The 18,746-nt window shown below is 42.0% G+C and overlaps 1 protein-coding gene across 7 annotated transcripts in view; it reads left to right on the top strand.

Moving 5' to 3' along the window:
* Ascc1 (activating signal cointegrator 1 complex subunit 1) overlaps window positions 1-14,233 on the top strand; it is a 142,331-nt gene extending 128,098 nt beyond the window's left edge. For 5 of the 7 annotated variants that reach the window (XM_020161910.2, XM_074079088.1, XM_074079090.1 and 2 more), the window contains one exon: window positions 13,812-14,233. In XM_020161910.2, the coding sequence (XP_020017499.2) occupies window positions 13,812-13,819 (8 nt within the window). In that variant the 3' untranslated portion in view covers window positions 13,820-14,233. Of the gene's footprint in view, window positions 1-13,685; window positions 13,719-13,811 lie in introns of those variants that run through there. The other 2 variants (XM_074079092.1, XM_074079093.1) reach the window with 2 other exon arrangements.
* Window positions 14,234-18,746: the final 4,513 nt, after the last annotated feature.

Below are 18,746 nucleotides of genomic sequence, written 5' to 3'. Positions count from 1 at the left end.
ATCTGCATTACAAAGATCAAACAATCAGGAAGTTTGGCCCAGAAATACTTTGCTTAAAATGAGCTGAGTGAGGTGGTACATGTCTGTAACTCCAGCACTCAGGAGGCTGAGGCAGGAGAATGGCAAGTTTGAGGCTAGCGTGGTCTGCATAGTAGCTCCCTGTCTCAAAAACAACAGCAAAGGAACAGTTTCCTGATAGAATGTTTCATGCTAGAGCAAGCTATTAAGAGGATAGCTGCATGTTTCATTGGAGTGTCTTAGTTTTGTTTAAGAAATGAGAATCAGGGCTGGGAGTGTGGCTCATGAGGTTGAGCAAGTATAAGGCCCTGAGTTCAAACCCCAGTACTAAAAAACAGAAGAGAAAAGAAAAAGAAATGAGAATCAGCCTGGCATGATCATGCACACTTATAATCCCAGCACTCCTGTAATTTCAGCAGTCTGGGGACTGAGGCAGCAAGATCAATGTTCAAGGCCAGGTGGAGTGGCTTACATCTGTAATCCTAGTTCCTTGGGAGGTGGAGATGGATCGTGGTTCAAAGCCAGTCCAGGCAAAAAGTAAGTGAGACCTATCTCAAAGAACAAGTCTGACCTAGTGACACAGCATGTAGCTATACTGGAAGTGGAGGTAGGAGGATCAAGGTCTGAGGCTGGCCCAGGCAAAAGTGGAGACATTATCTATAAAATAACTAAAGCAAAAGGGCTGGAGGCATGACTCAAGTGATAGAGCACTTGCCTACTAAGCACAGAACCTGAGTTCAAACCCCAGTACTGCCAAAAGGGAAAACAGAAGAAGAGTTTGAGGCCATCCTGGGCTACATAGCGAGACTGTAGGCAGGTGCTCTACCACTTAAGGCATGCCCCCGACCCTCAAAAAAAAATTTTTTTTTGTTATACATCATAGGTAGACCCTAGATTTGCCAGAGGGGATATTTTTTGCCCAGTACTTTAGATAATAAACTTAGAGCAGGAGTTGGCAGACTAGTTTGAAGGCCAAATGTGGCTTTTTTTTTTTTTTTGGTACTGGGGTTTGAACTTAGGGCTTTGTGCTTGTTAGACAGGTGCTCTGCCACTTGAACCACACTACCAGCGTTCCACATTTTCCAGTAGTACAAAAAACATCAAAAGAAGAATAACATGGTATGAGAAAATTACATGAAATTGAAATAAATAAAACATTTAGCTCTGGGATATAACTCAGTGGTAGAGTTTCTTAGATTGTAGTGACCTTCAACTCCTGAGGCATTTGGGTTTGATGACCCTCTTCCTCTCTTCCAAAGTCTTGTTTGACATCTATCCACACCTTTACAAAGGGGAATCATAGAAAATGTGTGTGTCACAATCTGTAAAGCTATGATGATGCTACTTACCAAAGGCATGTGTCCTATGGTTCTGACTGAGAATGAAGTTATTCATGTCTTGTTGTCTAATGAGGTGACTTAGTGAAAAACAACTAATTGCTAGCATGTGGCAGTCTGTCTCCCATTTTGTAAGGAGCCATTGGTAGCCCTGCCTTTATTTGGGCAGCTATTACTTGTATGTATGTACCCTCTTTCTGCTGCCTGGTATTGCCTAAGGATGTCTGATTTGCTCTTTAATTTCTGGATGCTTTCCCCATGTTGGAGAAGTGGGAGTGAAGATGGCCTGGGCCCAAAGACCTTGTTTTCTCCTCTCTCACCAACTTCTTTTTCCCAGTTTGTTGCCTTGCCACAATAGTCATTTCTTGGATGATGCCTAGCCTCTCTGTAACCCTGGACCAAGAAGTTACCTTTGCTGTTGTCTCCTGTGCACCCTCCAGGGACTCACTTCTGCTGACATGCATTTCCTTTCTACTGTGTATTGCAGAGATCAAACACTTACCCTATTTTGCATTTGTTTGAGGGCCCATTATGAGTAATATCTGAGGGAAGATAACCAGACAGGAAGTAGAAAATGAGAGTGGTAACAAATTTTAATGAGCATTAGTTCTTCTCATGGAAACTACCCACAGAACTTCATCTGGGTCAGCTCTGAAAGCCACCTGCCCCCAGGCTTGGTGGTCACACTTAGAAGTTGAGGAGTCTCTGCTAACTAACAGCCACTGGGCAGTTTTATCCTGGTAAAGCTTGTCCATGCCCTGAGGTAAAGCTTTCTGGGAAAGAAATTTTGCAGCAGACTGAACTCCCAGTGGCCCATCTCTGGTGCCAGTTCTCTGGCTGCTGTGGCATCGGGCACCTGTGCAGCCCATGCTGAGGTCAGGTACAGGTTCTGACAGCCCTGTCAGCACAGCCTCCTGTCTCCACCTCTTCCCCCACACCATGTTTTTTCTTGCTACTTTTCAAAAGGCTCTGAGGGGAGGGAAAGTCCCTCGGCATTTTGAATATTGAGGTGCTCAGCAGAACTGCCTGGCATCCTGTTTGTATATAGCAGTTTTAATTCACTCTCTAATAGGTCATTTGGCCTTACCAGAAGAGTCTTAAACTTGATAATCCTTGCATCAGCAGTGAAGCTCAGGCCAAACATCCAGAAGTGCAACAGTGGGTGATTATTTTGAAGGAAGTTTTAAAACCTGCATTCTCAGACTCTGTCACCTCTCCAGGTCAGGTCGTTAGCATTCCTCATGCTCACTGCAGCTAGGACAGACAGCAATTGAGGAGAGCAGAATGGCCCAGGGAAGTTCTGGCTCCCCCCTGTGCAAGGAACATCCCTGGTATGGAGATGGGGCTCAGGCTCTGGGAACACACAGGCACTTTGGTACTGTTTTAATGGGTGTGCGTGAAGTAGTGGCTTCAGGCTTGAAAAGTTGCAGCTGTTCCACTGATGTCCTTACAGCCCTTTGCTGCTTTCCTTATAGAGGCAACTGTTGGTGATAAGAATCACTCCTCGCATAGACTAGGCTTGACCTTGCTCTTTGGATCTGAGGTACTCCAGTCCTTTTACAAGTACATTATGTCCTCTTTTGATTGGCTGTTATTAGCTAATGACTCTCATACCACTGATCACTGCATCTTAGAGATAGGGCAGTATTTGGAGATGACTCTAGTATAGTGACTTCCTGGTCTTTAAAAAAATACACAATGTGACCATATTATGACTATGGAGACTATATGCTGTCAGAGTTCTACTATATGCTGTCAGAATTCTAATAAACCTTCTCTTTCTTATTCTTTTAAGGAAACTGTTTTTTGGCTTCAGGAATGATGCATTGGAGGTTGTAATCAGTGAGTAGCAGTAATAATCAGAACTTGCTATAGTTTGGGTCTAGTATGTCCCCATAGGCCCACATGTTAAGGCTTGGTCCCCAGCCTGTGGTGCTGTTGGAAGGTAGTAGAGCCTTTAGGAGAAGGGGCCTAGTTGGAAGATGTTAGGTCACTGGAGGAATGCCCTTAAAGGGGATATTGTGATCCTGGTCCTTTCTTATCTCTTTCACTTCCTGACTTCCTCTGTCACGCACTCCCGCATTGATGTACTGTGCTGCCACAGGCCCAAAGCAACAGAGCCAAATGACTGTGGACTGAAACCATGAGTCATAATAACCCTTTCATCCTTTTACATTGACTCCTTCAGATATTTTGTCACAATGATGGAAAGCTAACTAACCCAGAGCTCAAAACTCCCTGTTACAAGTTTATCTTACTGTAAGTATAAAACACCTTTGTAAAGATGTCCCTGATTAAAGATGGAGAAATTGGGGAAGAGAATGGTGCTACAGTTGTTAATAGGCAAGCATTAAGATCTAATTTGCTTTAAGAACTTTTTTGTCCTTTTGTAGAAAAGAAATTTTTTTCCTTTTCTTTGGTGGTACTGGGGTGTGAACTCAAGACCTCATGCTTGCTAGGCAGGTGCCCTACCACTTGAGCCACTCTACCAGCCCTTTTTTGTGTTGGGTATTTTTGAGATAAAGTCTCACTTTTGTTGCCCAGGCTGACCTCAGACCTGATCCTCCTGAACTCTGCCTCCTGAGTAACTAGTATTACAGGCATGAACCATTTATACCCTGCCTTTCCTTTTTTTTTTTTTCTTTTTCTTTTTGCAGTGCTAGGGATTGATCCTGAAGTCTTAGGCATGCTAGGCAAGTTCTCTATCATGAATCTACATCCATAGCCCAAAGACATTTCTGTTTTTGTTTCTAAAGGAAGGAGTGCTGTGTGTGTATGTGGAGAAATACAACTAACCTCAATGGTAAACAGGCTTGGGTATGTTCTCTTGTGATGGTAGGAAGAATCCATTTGGGCACAACCTATGTGGATATTTTTAAGCAAATGTAAAGTTTTTTGTCTCCTGGTTGTGCTGTAGCTTCATCCCTTTGTCTTTTAATTCTCCCAACATTTGTTCTCATCAGAAGTATTCTTGCATGTGGTCAGCAGAAAAATGCAAGCTATGGGAAGGCTTGAGAATTTGAATTGCCAGGTACCTTAGCAGAAACTCAGAATCGTTTTTTAGATTTGGGAAAGTTTAACAAACAGAACATTGAAATGAAACTTACTTGTGGAAATAAAGGAAAACTTATTGGTGATCCTAATTCTAAGTGAAATTTCTAACACAACATATGAAAAACTTTTATGCTTTTCAAAATCTATTATATTTTTAGTCTGGTGTTTATATCTTTCTGTTTACTGCAACCTAAAGTCTTATTAATCCTGTTTGTAGAGACCTTTTCATGATGAAAGTTCCAGAAATTTACCATTATTTTGTTGTTTTTCAAGTAGAATCTTCCAAGAGCTGTGATTGTAGTTTTTCACATCATTTGTTTCTCATTCTTGGCCTCTGTAGCAGTTAGCTTTCTTGTCAGTGTGACAGAATGCTTGACATAAACAGTTTAAAAGGAGGTGAGAGAGATTTTGGCTCATAGGTTCACTCCGTGGTTACCAGGCCCCATGTGCCTGGGCAGACCATGATGGTGGTGGGAGTGTATGGTGAAAGAGGTTCTTCATCTCATGGTGGACAGGACGAAGAAAGGGGACCAGGTATATAACTTTGAAAAGCCTGTCCCCAGAGACTCACTTCCTCCATTTAGGCCTTACCTCAAAAAGTTTCCAGAAGTTCTAAAAATAATACCACTAGCCGGGGACCAAATGCTCAATACGTGAGCCTGTGGGGGACATTTCATGTTCACACCATAACAACCTTTGAACCAAGAGTACACTTCTCTGTCTGACTACATAGCACAGCCTAAGGATGGAAGTTCTTCCCCCTGGGACCTTTGGTTCAGATTTGTTGTTCCAGTTGAGAGCATATACACACACTGCCTTGTGGTCATGGCCTTCTATTGGCATATTCTAGGTCTGGTCCCAGGAACTCTTAAATTGATCTCACAGTGTTAGTGGTCCTAGCTTGCCTCTGTTTCTTATCTTTTAAGTGGGAATAAGAATGCTCAGCTCTGGTTCACATCACAGCAATTTTTGAAGGGTTAATGAGCTGGATTTGGTAAGATACTTTTAGATCCTTAGATGAAAGGTATTATTTAACCACAGCAAGGCTTTGTACTGGGGGTATCTTCCCAAAGAGCTCAAAGTGGTTGTCAGACTGTCTTTATTCATCTTCATACCATCCCTGGGAGGAAGGTAGGTGGTTAAGCATTCTGATTAAGGATAAAATAGTGTCATTACTGTTACTTTTATCTGTAAACAGGGTAATTGTATGTGAAGTATAAATTGGTAAGACAGATTATGAAAGAAAAACACTGAGAAAACTTCAAAGTAGCATGCACATACTACTCCTGAGTTTCAAAAGTCTAACTGCAAACATGCAAACAATAGAAAGTGTCCTTCATCAGGAAGTGGGACCTCATATACCCTCCTAAATACTTGCATTAATCGAACTGCTTATACTTGTGTTCATTTGCACCAAATACGTCATAAAGATTTGTTAGTTTAACTCATATATACCAAGAATGACTAATGAATTGTATAGGACTTATATTTTATTCATTTGTTTATCTTTAAAATTTTTGCTGTGCTAGGGATTAAACCCAGAGCCTCACATATGCTAGGCAAGCACTCCACCACTAAGCTACACGCACACCCCTGTCATATATTTTGAGTCTTCACTTTGGACTTTAAAACTGAATTTCTTCTTATTGGAAAGTCATGTTGGGACAACAAATAACTCCCTGAGGCCACCCAGCCTGAGAAGTATGTTTCCTTAAAAGAAGGATATTTGAGAAGCATGACTACTACATTTTCCAAGACTGAAGAAAAAGAATGTGCCTCCTTTGGGAGCTAGAGAGGAGCAATCCCCAATAGGTTTGCCATTATGCTGTTGGGAACTGGCATTTCATTTGGTTTTATAGCTCGAGGTCACAGGTAGGAGAAAGTTCCTCTTCACCTTTCTCCCCACTCTGAGATTTTCTATCTTGTTTTTGCAGCCTCTTTGCATTTGGAGTTCTTTCTGGTCTTTGATGGCTATGTCACCAGACATGGGAGAAAGGAGTTGAAGGTCTGAAATTAATGCAAGAAAAAATGATGACAGTTAGCCCTCAGATCTTGCCATTTGTTTTCTTCCAGTGTGTACCACTACATTGCCAGAAGTCAATAATTGCTTCTGTGATCCCCCTAGGAAACAACATGTACAAACTAAAAATGGAAGCTGCCACAGTCACGGGGCAGGGACCCCAGGGTTGGATTTTATCTTGCTGTTTTTTGTCAGGGAAGCCTTGATTTTAACCTAAACCTTTTATTCTCAGTGGGCCTCAATTCTGTCTTTACTTGGTGATAGGAAAAGTTTAATTTTTTAATGACATTATGAATGCATAATAAAGGAGAGCAGCTGCGTGCATTGCAGTTTCAAATGTCATTCTGACTTAGGTATTAAATTTTCTTCTTAAATTGTCCAAGTCAGTCCTTATTATTGACTAGTGATAGCACAAATACTGGCAGTCTTAAATTCTATTTTTATTTCCTTACCAAATATTTGTAGTCATGTTCATTGTTTTGTTCCTTTACAGTAGGTTTTTTAAAAAATACTGGTTTCCATAACAGCCTATGTCTCAGAGAAAAATGTTTTCAGAAAGAAAATGGTTTAGGTTTCAAAATCCCCAAGAGAATTGTTATAAAACAACAGAGTGGAGAAAAAAATTCAACATGACTTCAGTACCTTGACTAGATTCTTTTTTAATTTAAATTTTTCCTGTTAGATCTGTTATTTTCTAAGTAATGTAACACTTTGCTCTTCATGAACTACTTTAGGTTTGAAAGAACAATCAAGTTTCTTTTCTTTTTTTAAACTTGTAGTTTAAGATTTGTCCTCTCACCATTCAGGAACCTAATTAAATGGAGCAGTTTAGTTGATTTGTGCTTATTTGCATCCAGAATTCAATTAAAAGTCTTCCAGCTGAGCTAGAGCTGCCTAACTCTTAAGCCAGGTCCAAGGAAAAAATATGTACACGTTGAGTGCCTTGTGCCTGGGGTCTGTCTTTGAGGGCTGCCTGGGCTTCAAGGTGCCCTGCTGTAAGATGAGTGCCCACGTGGGGCAATGAAGTGCAAAGGTTAAAGGGCTCCGATCTATAGTCACTTCCTTGGTGAATCTCACATGTCCATCTTACTTTTCAGGAAGGGAAAGATTTCTTTTCTCTCTCATCTCTAGATTCTGTTACAGAATTGGGACCTTCTTCTGTCTCAGAATTGTGGAGAAAGACTGTGTACCCATTATTGAGCAGTGAAGGAGACTTTCATTCTTGGCCAAGAATAGGAGAAGTGGAAGATAAACTCACAAATCATCTTCTCTACCTGTTGAGGGTCAGGAGATTAATAGAAACAGTGTAAAAGAAATGAGGGGACAGCCAGGCGCCAGTGGCTCATGCCTGTGATCCTAGCTTCTTGGGTGGCTGAGGTCTGGAGAATCTCTGTTTGAGGACAATTCAGGCAAATAGTTCAGGAGACCTCCATCTTCAAAAAATAACAAGTGAAATGGACTGGAGGTGTGGCTCAAGTGATAAAACTCCTGCTTTGTAAGCATGGAGCCCTGAGTTCAAATCCCAGTTCCACCAAAAAAAAAAAAAAGAAATGAAGAGGTAGGATAGGTTAATAAAGGGTAGGAATATTCATGTTATTTCTGGGAATAGGTAGAGATTTTCCAGAGGTTTGAATGCCACCTCTTTTCCCTCTTTTTGTCTGTTTTGTTTTGTTTGCTTTGTTTGAGACAGGGCCTCCCTGTGTTACCCAGACTGGCCTTAACCTCCCAATTGCTGAGATTACAGGCATGCACCACCACACTAGACATTTTCACTCCTTCTGTGGTTCTTTCCTGTTGTTGACATAGCAGTTGTCAACTGTAATAGCACTGGAGATTGTGTCACTTAGCGTGTAGATGAATTATTATGAAGTCAAAGGTTGTATGGTGTCACTGGCAGCCATGTTAGATCCAGTCAGTTTCAGCCTACCCATGTGAAGAGGAACTTCTGGACTTCAGGCATCCATCCTCAAAGATAAACAAGATTAAGATAGAGTAGAAATTCATTTAGGTAGCTGGGTGCTGGTGGCTCACACCTGTAATCCTAACTACTCAGGAGGCAGAGATCAGGAGGATCATGGTTCGAAGTCAGCCTGGGAAAATAGTCTGTGAGACCCTATCTTGAAAATACTCATCACAAAAAGAGGGTTGATGGAGTGCCTCAAGGTGAAGGCCATGAGTTCAAGCCCTAGTACCTCCCCCCACCACACACACACAAATAATTCAGCTAGGTGAAATAGGCAGCTCAAGATTAAAGCAGGGTAACAGTTCAAGACTGAGGCCCCTATAACAAAGACAGATTAATAATAGAAAAAGCATACATGTTTAAGTTTTACATGACACAGGAGCCTTCAGAAATGAAGACCCAAAGCAAAATCATACTTTTTTTTTTTTGCTTCAGTTTGATAAAGAATGAATAGTCATGGAGAAATATAGAAGTGTAAAAGGGTATAATCTAATGGCAATAAATGCGGGGGGGGATGACTTAATGGAGGGGTAAAAGGAATTTCTCCCTCTCTGAAGGTTCAAGTCTTTAGGTCTGCTGAAATAAACTGACAATAGACAGATTAATAGGAGAAAAAGCATACAATTTATTAATGTACATGGGAGCCATACAAAATATGAAACTTAGGAGCCAGGTGGTGGAAAAACAACCATGACTGGGATAAAGTTCCTCTGGGGTCTGAAGGAGGCATGGGGTAGAACTGCACTGCACAGAGGCAGTCTTACAGTGCAGATGAAGTCTTTCTGCAACCCCTCAGCTGTCCTGAGGAAAATGGTGAAAAATCTGTCTGGGCATGGTGAGAACTTTTCCTCTCTCTGTCTTCTCTGGTGATGTGATAAGACTGCTAGGGAGGGGCTTAAGACAGTTGCATTTCTTTTGGAAGAAGTTTCTTCAGTCAGAAAAGGAGAGCACCTACCTGCACCTAAAGGAGAGAAACAAGGCATGGTGGGAGAGGCACTTTGATTTTAAGGAAGCTTCTAAGGCCTTCCAGTTTCCTTCAGCTCAGAGTACTTGTAATTCTAAAGTACTATACTTGGTGATACGGTCTTCTGAGCCCCAACGTTTGCAAGGCCTCTTTGTTCAGACCCTTCTCTGTATCCTGTGTCTTCACAGATAAAGATGTTTTTTACCTCCAGATATAGGGAAGGGAACCTCTCCAATGAGGATCTTAGGGGTTTTTTTGACAGGGGGCAGTACTGGGGTTTGAACTCAAGGCCTCATGCTTGCTAGGCAGGCATTCTACCACTTGAGTTGCACGCTTAGCCCATTCAATGAGGGTCTTAGGACTTGCTTCAGGGGAGAAGGGGAGTGGAAGATCCAACAGACCTTCCTGCTCCTGCCTTTTCCTCAAATGCCACAGTGTGTATGTGGGGTGATGTGTCCTGAACCCCATCAACTTTCTCTGTGCTTTTGGGCAAGTTACTTTAGCCTTCCAATCCTTAGTCTCAAATATAAAATGAGAATTCATAATAGCATCTGTTTCTTGGAGTTGTGAGGATGTAATCAGACAATGGTAGAGAGCCCTCAGCATAACTAACCTGGTACATAGGCTCAATAAATTATTGGCTCTTACTATCTTTACTTTATTAGTGTTGTTGTCAGTACTAATATATTTTTCTTATTCACCTTGGTCTTTTAATATGTAACAGTATTGGCACCAAGTCATTTTGTTTTAAAAATCTCATTATGATAAGTGTGAGTTCATAAAAATTTTAATTTAAATTGACATAGGGCACTATCATAAGCAGTCAAAATGGAGGAAAATATATTTTTAATTTGTAACACAAAGGGTTCATTTTAATATATAAAGTACAACTCAATTTAAAAAAAAAAGGACAGCTGTAAAGCTCTTTATGGTGATATACTTCCACCTAAAAGCACTGCATATTTCATGTTAATGCACATTATCAGCCTATCGGGAAAATTATAGATTGGAGAAGGGCTTGAGACATATCCGGCTAGCGATACAACCATAGTGTGTAAACAGACCTGAATTTTATTTCCCCCAGAAAATAGTTCCCTCTCAGAAATGCCCTGTGGCACCCTCCTATACCCCCCCTCCTTACCCTGGCTTTCCTTATTGCCTTCTCACCCAGAAAGTCACCAAGTCTTCTCTGTGTCTCATTCCTAGTATTTCACATCTGCTCTAGTCTTCCCACTGCTTCTGTTTCAGAATCTCCCTCATGACTGAGCCACTTGCATGGTCTCCTTGCCTTTCTCTAGTTTTCTTCTCTAGTCAGCACAATATACTATATCAGATCAGTTTCCCTAAAATGTGCTTTTCATGCACCTGTTCTGAGACTGTCAGTGGTTTCCTACCAGCTAGAATGCAGTCTAATTTATGACCCTGACCTTCAGGGTCCCCCTTAATCTGTTTCTCCCTCTTATGACTTTCTTACTGCCTCTTTTCAGGACCGTTTCAAACATCTAAACTGTCTTCTTGTCCTGCCCACTATACTCATTCAGATCCTGTCTCCTCTAGATGGTTTTCCTAGGTGCCAGCCCTCTGCGCCCATTGTTTCCTTATCTCCTGCTGGATTTATTGATGACCTATACCTTTTATTGCACACTTTCTTTGCTTCCCATAGTGGTTTTTTTTTTGTGTGGGGGGGGGACATTGGGTTTTGAACTCAGGGCTAAGCAGGTACTTTACCTCTTGAGCCACACCTCCACCCTTTTTGCTCTAGTTTATTTTTAAAATAGGGTCTTGCTTTTTGCCGAGCCCAGCCTAGACATGACCCTATTTATACTTTCCACAGTAGCTGAGATGATAGGCACATGTCCCCACACCCAGCTTGTTCTGTTGAGATGGGGCCTCATGAACTGTTTGCCCAGATTACTGATCTCAGCCTCCCCTACAGCTGGAATGACAGGCATGTGCCACCACACAAGCTATTAGTTGAGATGGGGTCTTGTGAACTTTTTGCCCACATGCCTTAAACCACCATCCTCCTGATTTCAGCCTCCCAAATAGCTAGGATTACAGAAATGAATTGCTGTGCCCAGCTCCAACAAACACCTCCCCATCCTTTTATTTTTGCAACACTGGGGTTTGAACTCAGGGCCTTGTACTTGCTAACCAGGCTGTCTACCACTTGAGCTGCATCCCCAGTCCCCCAACAAATATTTATTAATCACATGCAGACTACTAGATACTCTTACAGCATGTAGTGGGATTCAGCTACTCCCTCTACAGAGCTGATTGTGATGAGTCACTAGAAATGATTGATAGAACTAACAGAAAGGCTTAACACTAAAAATACAACAATGACTAAACAATGAAATAACTGAAAAATCATTTCTAAATCATCTGTTACAAAATCATCACAAGCATTCAGAGGACAAGAACACAAAACTAGGAAAGGCTAAAATGAAGATAAGGCCAGTATGAGGAACTTCTGGATGAAAAATCCATTTGATGTGATGTTATCCAAAGCTAGGAAAGAAGATGGCAACTTAGGAAGGTAAAATGACCCATGGTTAATGTGGGCAAAACTATTTTTTAAACCACCACTAGAAATTCCTGAGTCTCAGTAACATTTTACAATTTATAAGGTACTTTTTCTATTCGTCTTACTATATCCTTGCCCATTGTGATCTTTTATCCCTCATGGTGTTAGTATAGTGAGTGGTCATGTCCCCATTGTCATACATGCCCAGTATGCTTGATATAAGCTTAGAATCTGACTTCAGCACTCCCTCTTCCACCTGCATTGGCCTTAGTTTAGAGGGAGAATTTATGTTTTTTCTCTTAATGTTTCCAAACACTGCACTAAAATCACATCCAGCTAACTGGATTACCATGTTTACTACTTCCTTTCAACCTGAATGAAGCAAGAGACTCTCTTCTGGCAGATGCTGCCGTCTGGAGGTCTGCATAAAGCCAAATGGAGTCCTAGGCAGGTCACTTCCAGATCTTCATGTGGTGTCTTCATTACTTGGAAACATGGGTGAACAGAGAGTATAGAGGACCCATAGACTTCCAGTCCTTAAAAAGTAACTTGCTTGAAAGTGTTGAGTTCCTGTTTAGCTTTGCTTTGTCTCTTCTTCTGTTGCCTCTTGGTTTTGTCTTTTCTGTACCTAGAAGGCTTCAGTTTGCAAAGCTATAAATCTGCCAGTCTCACTGACATGGTTTTCACTTCAAATTAATGTTCAGCAAGGGGATTAGCAGCTAACTGTTTCAGGCTGAATTTCTTTACGGAAAAGGATGGATATCATTTGAACAGGCTGCTTAAGCCAGGAAGAGAAGTTAATTGTGTAAATCGATGCAGGTGAGAGCTGGTCACCTTTCAGAAAGACAAGACAGTGCAGCATATAACCTCCAAATAGATCTTTGGGGTCAAGTTGATGTCATGTTGAAGAATCAATATTTACTGGGCTTTGTAAAGTTAGCCTTTAATGAACCTCAGGCATTTTTCTAGGCCATTAATTAATTGCAGGAAGAGGAAAAGCAACAATGACTGAAGTTCCATGGGTACAGGAGGTAGTATAAAAATGAGTGAAGAGAAAGTCCCACCCTTAGGTTCCACTGAAGCATTGTTGGGTTGGGGGGTTGGGAGGTTGAGAGAGAGAGAGAGAAGAGAGAGCAAGAGAGTGAGCTTTCTTGAAGTCCTTACTGACTCTTAAGAAAACCCAGATCTTGTGTCCTATATTCCTTGACATCCAAATGGTGTACCTTCATTTTCCTAGGATAAATTCTCATGTCATTTCTGATTCTGCCTTATAAATGTGCTACTCACAAGATCAGGTCCCTCCTTCCCTCAACCCCTTTGGAAGCTTTTATAAAGTAGAGGTGCACAGTAAAGAGCATTCCTTGAGAATGCTGGCTTGACTCCCCTCTAGTGAAATGTTTTCTGTAAGTATGATCATTCACATTTGTTCTGTCATCTGGCAGAAGTGTTCCTCGGGTGGGTTTGTGTGCCCCTCACTGGATTGTCCGAATCATTTGTGAGTCAGGAGCCTCATCTTCTATTTATGTTAGTCAGCGCTCCTAATAAATGTTGTTGATAAGGTAGGAGGATGTGTTATATCAAGCTTTATCCTGGGTGGAACAAAGCAGGCTACTATAATGGTTCTTCCATGGTCAGTAACAAAGTCAGAGCAGCTTTGTGAGTTCTTGCTCCTCTGCTCAGTTCTTGGAATCAACTGCTCAGTAGATTCTCTATTGCATTTTCTCAGGGAGACTTTAGAATTAATCAGAGGGAAGAACTGTGACTGTTCTTTTCTCACTCCACCCCCTTCCATTCTTCTCCAGGAGTATTATTCAGAATAACAAGAAGAAAACTGAAAGGTTTGTTGGAATTGTTGCAGTTTGGTGTTTAATATTTTCATCTATAATTCTCTTTCAATATTCATTTGGTTTTTAATTTTTGCTTTTCAGTTGTTTGAGAACTTCTACTTTGGTTCCCTAAAGCTCAATTCCATTCACATCTCTCAGAGGTTCACAGTGGACAGCTTTGGAAACTACGCCTCCTGTGGACAAATTGACTTCTCCTGAGGTGGGAATTCAACGTCCTCACAGGTGCTGAAGAAGAACGTGTTCACTTCACTTGCCAAGGGACATGTGTTTGGGGAAATTTGGATACTGATTTTCCTGGGTGGCTCCTCCACCCCAACTTCCCACTGCCTCTGATGGTCATCCATAGTCACCACACTGCCAGCCAAGATACTTGTGGACACAAGGGGAATTTTTACCTGTTCCCTTGACTTGTTCTTTTCTTTTTCCTCTTCAGGGATTTTTGGTTGTTGTTTATTTTGGTGTGGTAAGCTACATCTAACATAAAATACATTGCCTTAACCATTTTAAGTGTACAGTCCAGTGTTATTCAGTGCGTACGTAATGTTGTACAACCATTGCCGCCATCCACTGCTGCCATGACTTTTCATCTTGTAAAACTTGAAACTCTGCACTCTTAAAACATTAACTTCAGACTGGAGGTGCTACTCAAGTGGTAGAGCACCTACTTTTTTTTTTTTTTTTTTTTTTGGCAGTACTGGGGTTTGAACTCAGGGCTTCACACTTGCTAGGCAGGTGATCCAGCACTTAAGCCACTCTGCCAAACCCTTTGTGTGTGTGTGTGTATTTGCTGAGTATTTTCAAGATAGGGTCTTGAGAACTATTTGCCTGGAGCTAGCTTCAAAACCTCCTGATCTTTGCCTCCCAAGTAGCTAGGATTATAGACGTGAGCCACCAGCGCCCTGCTAGACGTCTGTTTTGCAAAGCACAAAAGCCCTGAGTTCAAAACCCAGACCCATCAAAGGAAAAAACAAAACAGGAACTCCCATTCCCTAGCAACCACCATTCTACTTTTTGTCCATGATTTTGACTACTTTGAATATTTCACATAACTGGAAGCATACAGTGTTTGTCTTTTTGTGATTGACTTATTTCACTTAGTATTATAATGTCCTCAAAGTTCACCTATAGAGTAGCGTATGACAGCATTTTCTTCCTTTTTTGTTTGTCCACTCATCCACAACAAACATTTAGGTGGCTTCACCTCTTGACTATTGTGAATAGTGCTGGTAAGAACATGGGTGTACAGACATCTCCTCAAGGTTCCTTTCCTATCCAAAACTTTATCTGTAGCAAAAGAACTGGTAACATTATTTTGTTTGATCTTTCCATTTTCTTATAAATTGGTCCTCAACTGAAACTGGAGGAGCTCAGGGTGTATGGGGAGGGGTCCTAATGTTAATATAGGATATCAGTGATGCTGAGTGAGTCATGGCAGGTGAGGTAAGGGAGAGACCAGCCTAAACTGGTCCTCAATCTGTTTTCTGGGTTCCTGTTCCTCCATCCCATTCCCATCCTCACCTTCTCATGTCCCTGAGGAGTTAAGCTATTGTAGCTCTTTTCGCTTTCCTTCTCAGCACAGCAGCAAAGAAATAGTGATGGTGTCAGCAGGAGTGTGCAGGTTCGTAAGAAGCTTGCCAGCACCAGGAGGTGCTCACTTCTTGCAGACCAGCAGAAGAGGGGTACTCCTGGTGTGGCTGTGTCCACCTGCCCATCAGTCCTTACAGGTGCTGTACTGGGGTACCGCTGCTCTCTCCCACTTTGTGTTCTCCTGTCCTTTCCTCTCATTCTTCCTTTCCTTACTGTTGATTCTTACTTCCTGTTCTTTAAGTCTGCTCCTGTACCATATGTATGAAGGTCACTACATAGTGAGGATCATGTCTAACACTCAGAGATTTGTGTGTTAGCTGGACTGCATATACCATTCCTGAATAAATTATTTCCAGGGTGTCTGTGTTTCCTGTTAGTGTTATCACACAGAGCTAGTTGGAGCCCCTTAGTCAGTGTATGGGGGAGACAATGTTGTCATCACTTATTCACAGGCATAGCTGTGTCATTCACCTGGGACTTACTTAGTGGTGCTACTGGGTCAGTTTTTTCTCCAGTTTCTGCTGGTGGTACTCACTTTTTATTTGAGATTTCAATTCACCTTGGGTTGTTAGATGGCACATGGGGATGAATGCTCCCGTGGATAGCACTGAGTTGTGACACAAGCATGGAGCCCAATGCCCTGTCTCATCCTGGAGCTGGATGTCTCCCTAGCCCATCTCTCACCAGCCATTAGGCAGCCTTGGCCAGGGCTGAAGATGTCTTTTTTTGGGTGTCAGAGAATCATGACTCATGCTGACAGGAATTTTGTTTGGAGTTTTGTCTTTGGAAAATGTAATACTAAATTTTAATAGAAGTGGAAATTCTATTATTTAGAATCTAAAAGTTACTACTTATATATTATCTTTTTACCAGTCCCTAATTTGTGATCTTTTGTAACAAGCTCTTCTTATGCAGTAATAGGCAGTTGATCACATTGGTTTCAATAGAAATATACATCTTTTTTTTTTTTGCAGCATTGGCATTTGAACTTAGGGCCTCACCCTTGCTAGGCAGGTACTCTTACCACTTGAGTCACTCCACCAACCCTTTTTTTGTGATGGGTTTGAGATAGGGTCTTGCGAACTATTTGCCTGGGGCTACCTGATCTCTGCCTCCTGAGTAGCTACAGGTATGCGTCAATCAGCGCCTGGCTTACATCATTTTTAATGTCTGCACCGTGATCCTTTGTAGATACTTTCTTTGCTTTGTTTGAGATGGAGTCTTGCTATGCTGTTAATCCTCCTGCCTGAGCCTCAGTTTCCCAAGTGCTGGAATTGCAGTTACACCACCACACCTACCTGTAGATACAGTTTTAAACTTAAGTAGTTCCTGCCTAGTGGACATGGAATTGGTTTCTAGGTTTGGCCATTATGAACATTCTAAAGTGAACGTCTTTTGTGTATTTATTGCTTGCTGGGCATCTAGAAATGGGATTAGATGGTATTCAAGATGTAGCTAGATTTGGGTTTATTAGAAAACTAAGATTCCTCTTTTTGCATTGCTAAATACTAAATGCAAACAAAAATGCATAAAATGTATGTACCATTTAACAAATACACCTCACAGCTCTTTATGTTTCGTGTCAGTGGTTTGAAAAGGGCTGACTTGCCAGTAATTCTCTCAAAAATTAGAAAAACCTTTTCTTCTTTACAGACTAAAGATGCTGGTCATTTTCTATAATTCTTATGCCCATCACCTGGAAATGTGGTCTGTCCTTCCTAAATCACTTTACCTTTGGCTTACCTAACAGTTTGGGGCTATGGTGACTTGCTTCCTGTACAGGACTAGTATTGACCACCTCAAAGGCCCTGCAGAAGGCAGGTCCCCCTGGAGTTGCTGCCCAGGAGTGTGGAAAACACTGACTTTTTCACGGGTCTGGGGACAGCTATTGTCTTACTGACCTGCATCTTCACAGGTCTGGAGACAGTTAGGGCCTTACTGCTTTGGTAACTCCATACCAGAATCAGGAAGCTATGGTATCTAGCCCTGTCTCCTCAGTGCCTTGAAGATACACAGTTAGCTTTGCTAAGCAATTAGGATTGAGATGGTGGGAAAAGATACCAAACTTTGGTAAATCTTCACAACTATAGGATGTTAATAACTTTCTTTTTCCAACCGGAGGGAACTAACATTTTTTTAATGCCTACTATGTCCAGACACTTAGAATATAATTTTGTGTTTCACAGCCATGTTTTGAGCTAGGTGGTTGAAAATGAAATTCTCCCACCTCCCTCCAATCTATATGACAGCAGGCTGAGCTCTCCACTACACAGTGACACCACCCCGGATGGCTCTTCATCTGTTGTGAGATGAAGACATCAGTGGCCAGGGGCTGCTGTAGTGCCACCATTAAATCCAACTGCAGAGTAAATAAGAAAACATGGAAGGCAACTATTGTTTTCTGTTTTCCCAAGGGGACCCCAGCCCAATCTACTGAGACATTAAAAGTTCCCAGGCAGGCCAGACTCAGGGTGACTGTGAACCTTGTCACCTGTTTTTTCCTACTGATTAAGATCATGAGTTTCATTGCCTTTGATTTTTTTTTTTATAAAGATCACAGCAGCCAAGTCTTTTATAAAAACACAATCTAGGGCTTGGTTTCCAAAAGTTCAATATGTTTTGTCCTGCCAGATTATGTTTCCTCTTTGGGGGTAATGGAAACCTCACCCCATTTCTGTTCTGTTCCTGGGGCTCTGTTCAGCCTCCAGCCTTCCTAGCTAGTATGCCAACACGTTTCTATAGGCAATGACCACGGTCATGGTTTTAACAAAAACCTAAACACCTCCAACAAAACTAGCCTTCTTCCCACACACACACACTTTACCCCCTTCCCCAATGGCTAATTAAAATCAATGAAGTCAAAAACATGAGCAAATGTGGCTTTTGCAGATTTGCAGCCTGAAAGCAGATGAAATAGCCAGACATTTGCCTTTTTAGGGTTGCCCTAGGAAGAGCTAACAAAAGGGGTGGCAGCCCCTGAAAAGCTGCTTGGGAAGGACATCTGCCCCTGTTTTACCAGCCATTCAGTGCTCAAGCCTTTCCTTGAAAAGAGTGTGTCCGGCTGGGGTGCGATAGTTCGGAGGCAGCCAGTTGTTATATGGCTTTTGTCTTAAGGAAGCCACCCATTACGGTAGAGCCGTAGAGCCGTAACTCCCAGGAAGCCAGCTGTCAGGGATGTGGTCCCAGGGGGTGGGAGACAAGGGGAGGAAAAAAAAAAAAAACTATAGCCAGATTCCCTTTTAGACACCTGAGCCTGGCTGGCTTTGTAACCGGAGAGTTTTGTGTCTTCTCTCCAACCCCATCTTCTCTGGGGAAACCCAGGGGCCCTTCTTGCTCGCCATCCTTGAACAGACAGCAGTGACATCTCAGGATTGTGCTTTCTTGGTCTGCAATTCCCTGAGCGCTGGGCTGGGCTGCACTGGGCTGCGG

The sequence above is a fragment of the Castor canadensis genome, chromosome 7 (genome assembly GCF_047511655.1).
Source record: "Castor canadensis chromosome 7, mCasCan1.hap1v2, whole genome shotgun sequence".
Lineage (NCBI taxonomy): Eukaryota > Metazoa > Chordata > Mammalia > Rodentia > Castoridae > Castor > Castor canadensis.
This window is presented reverse-complemented; position numbering and strand designations above follow the sequence as displayed.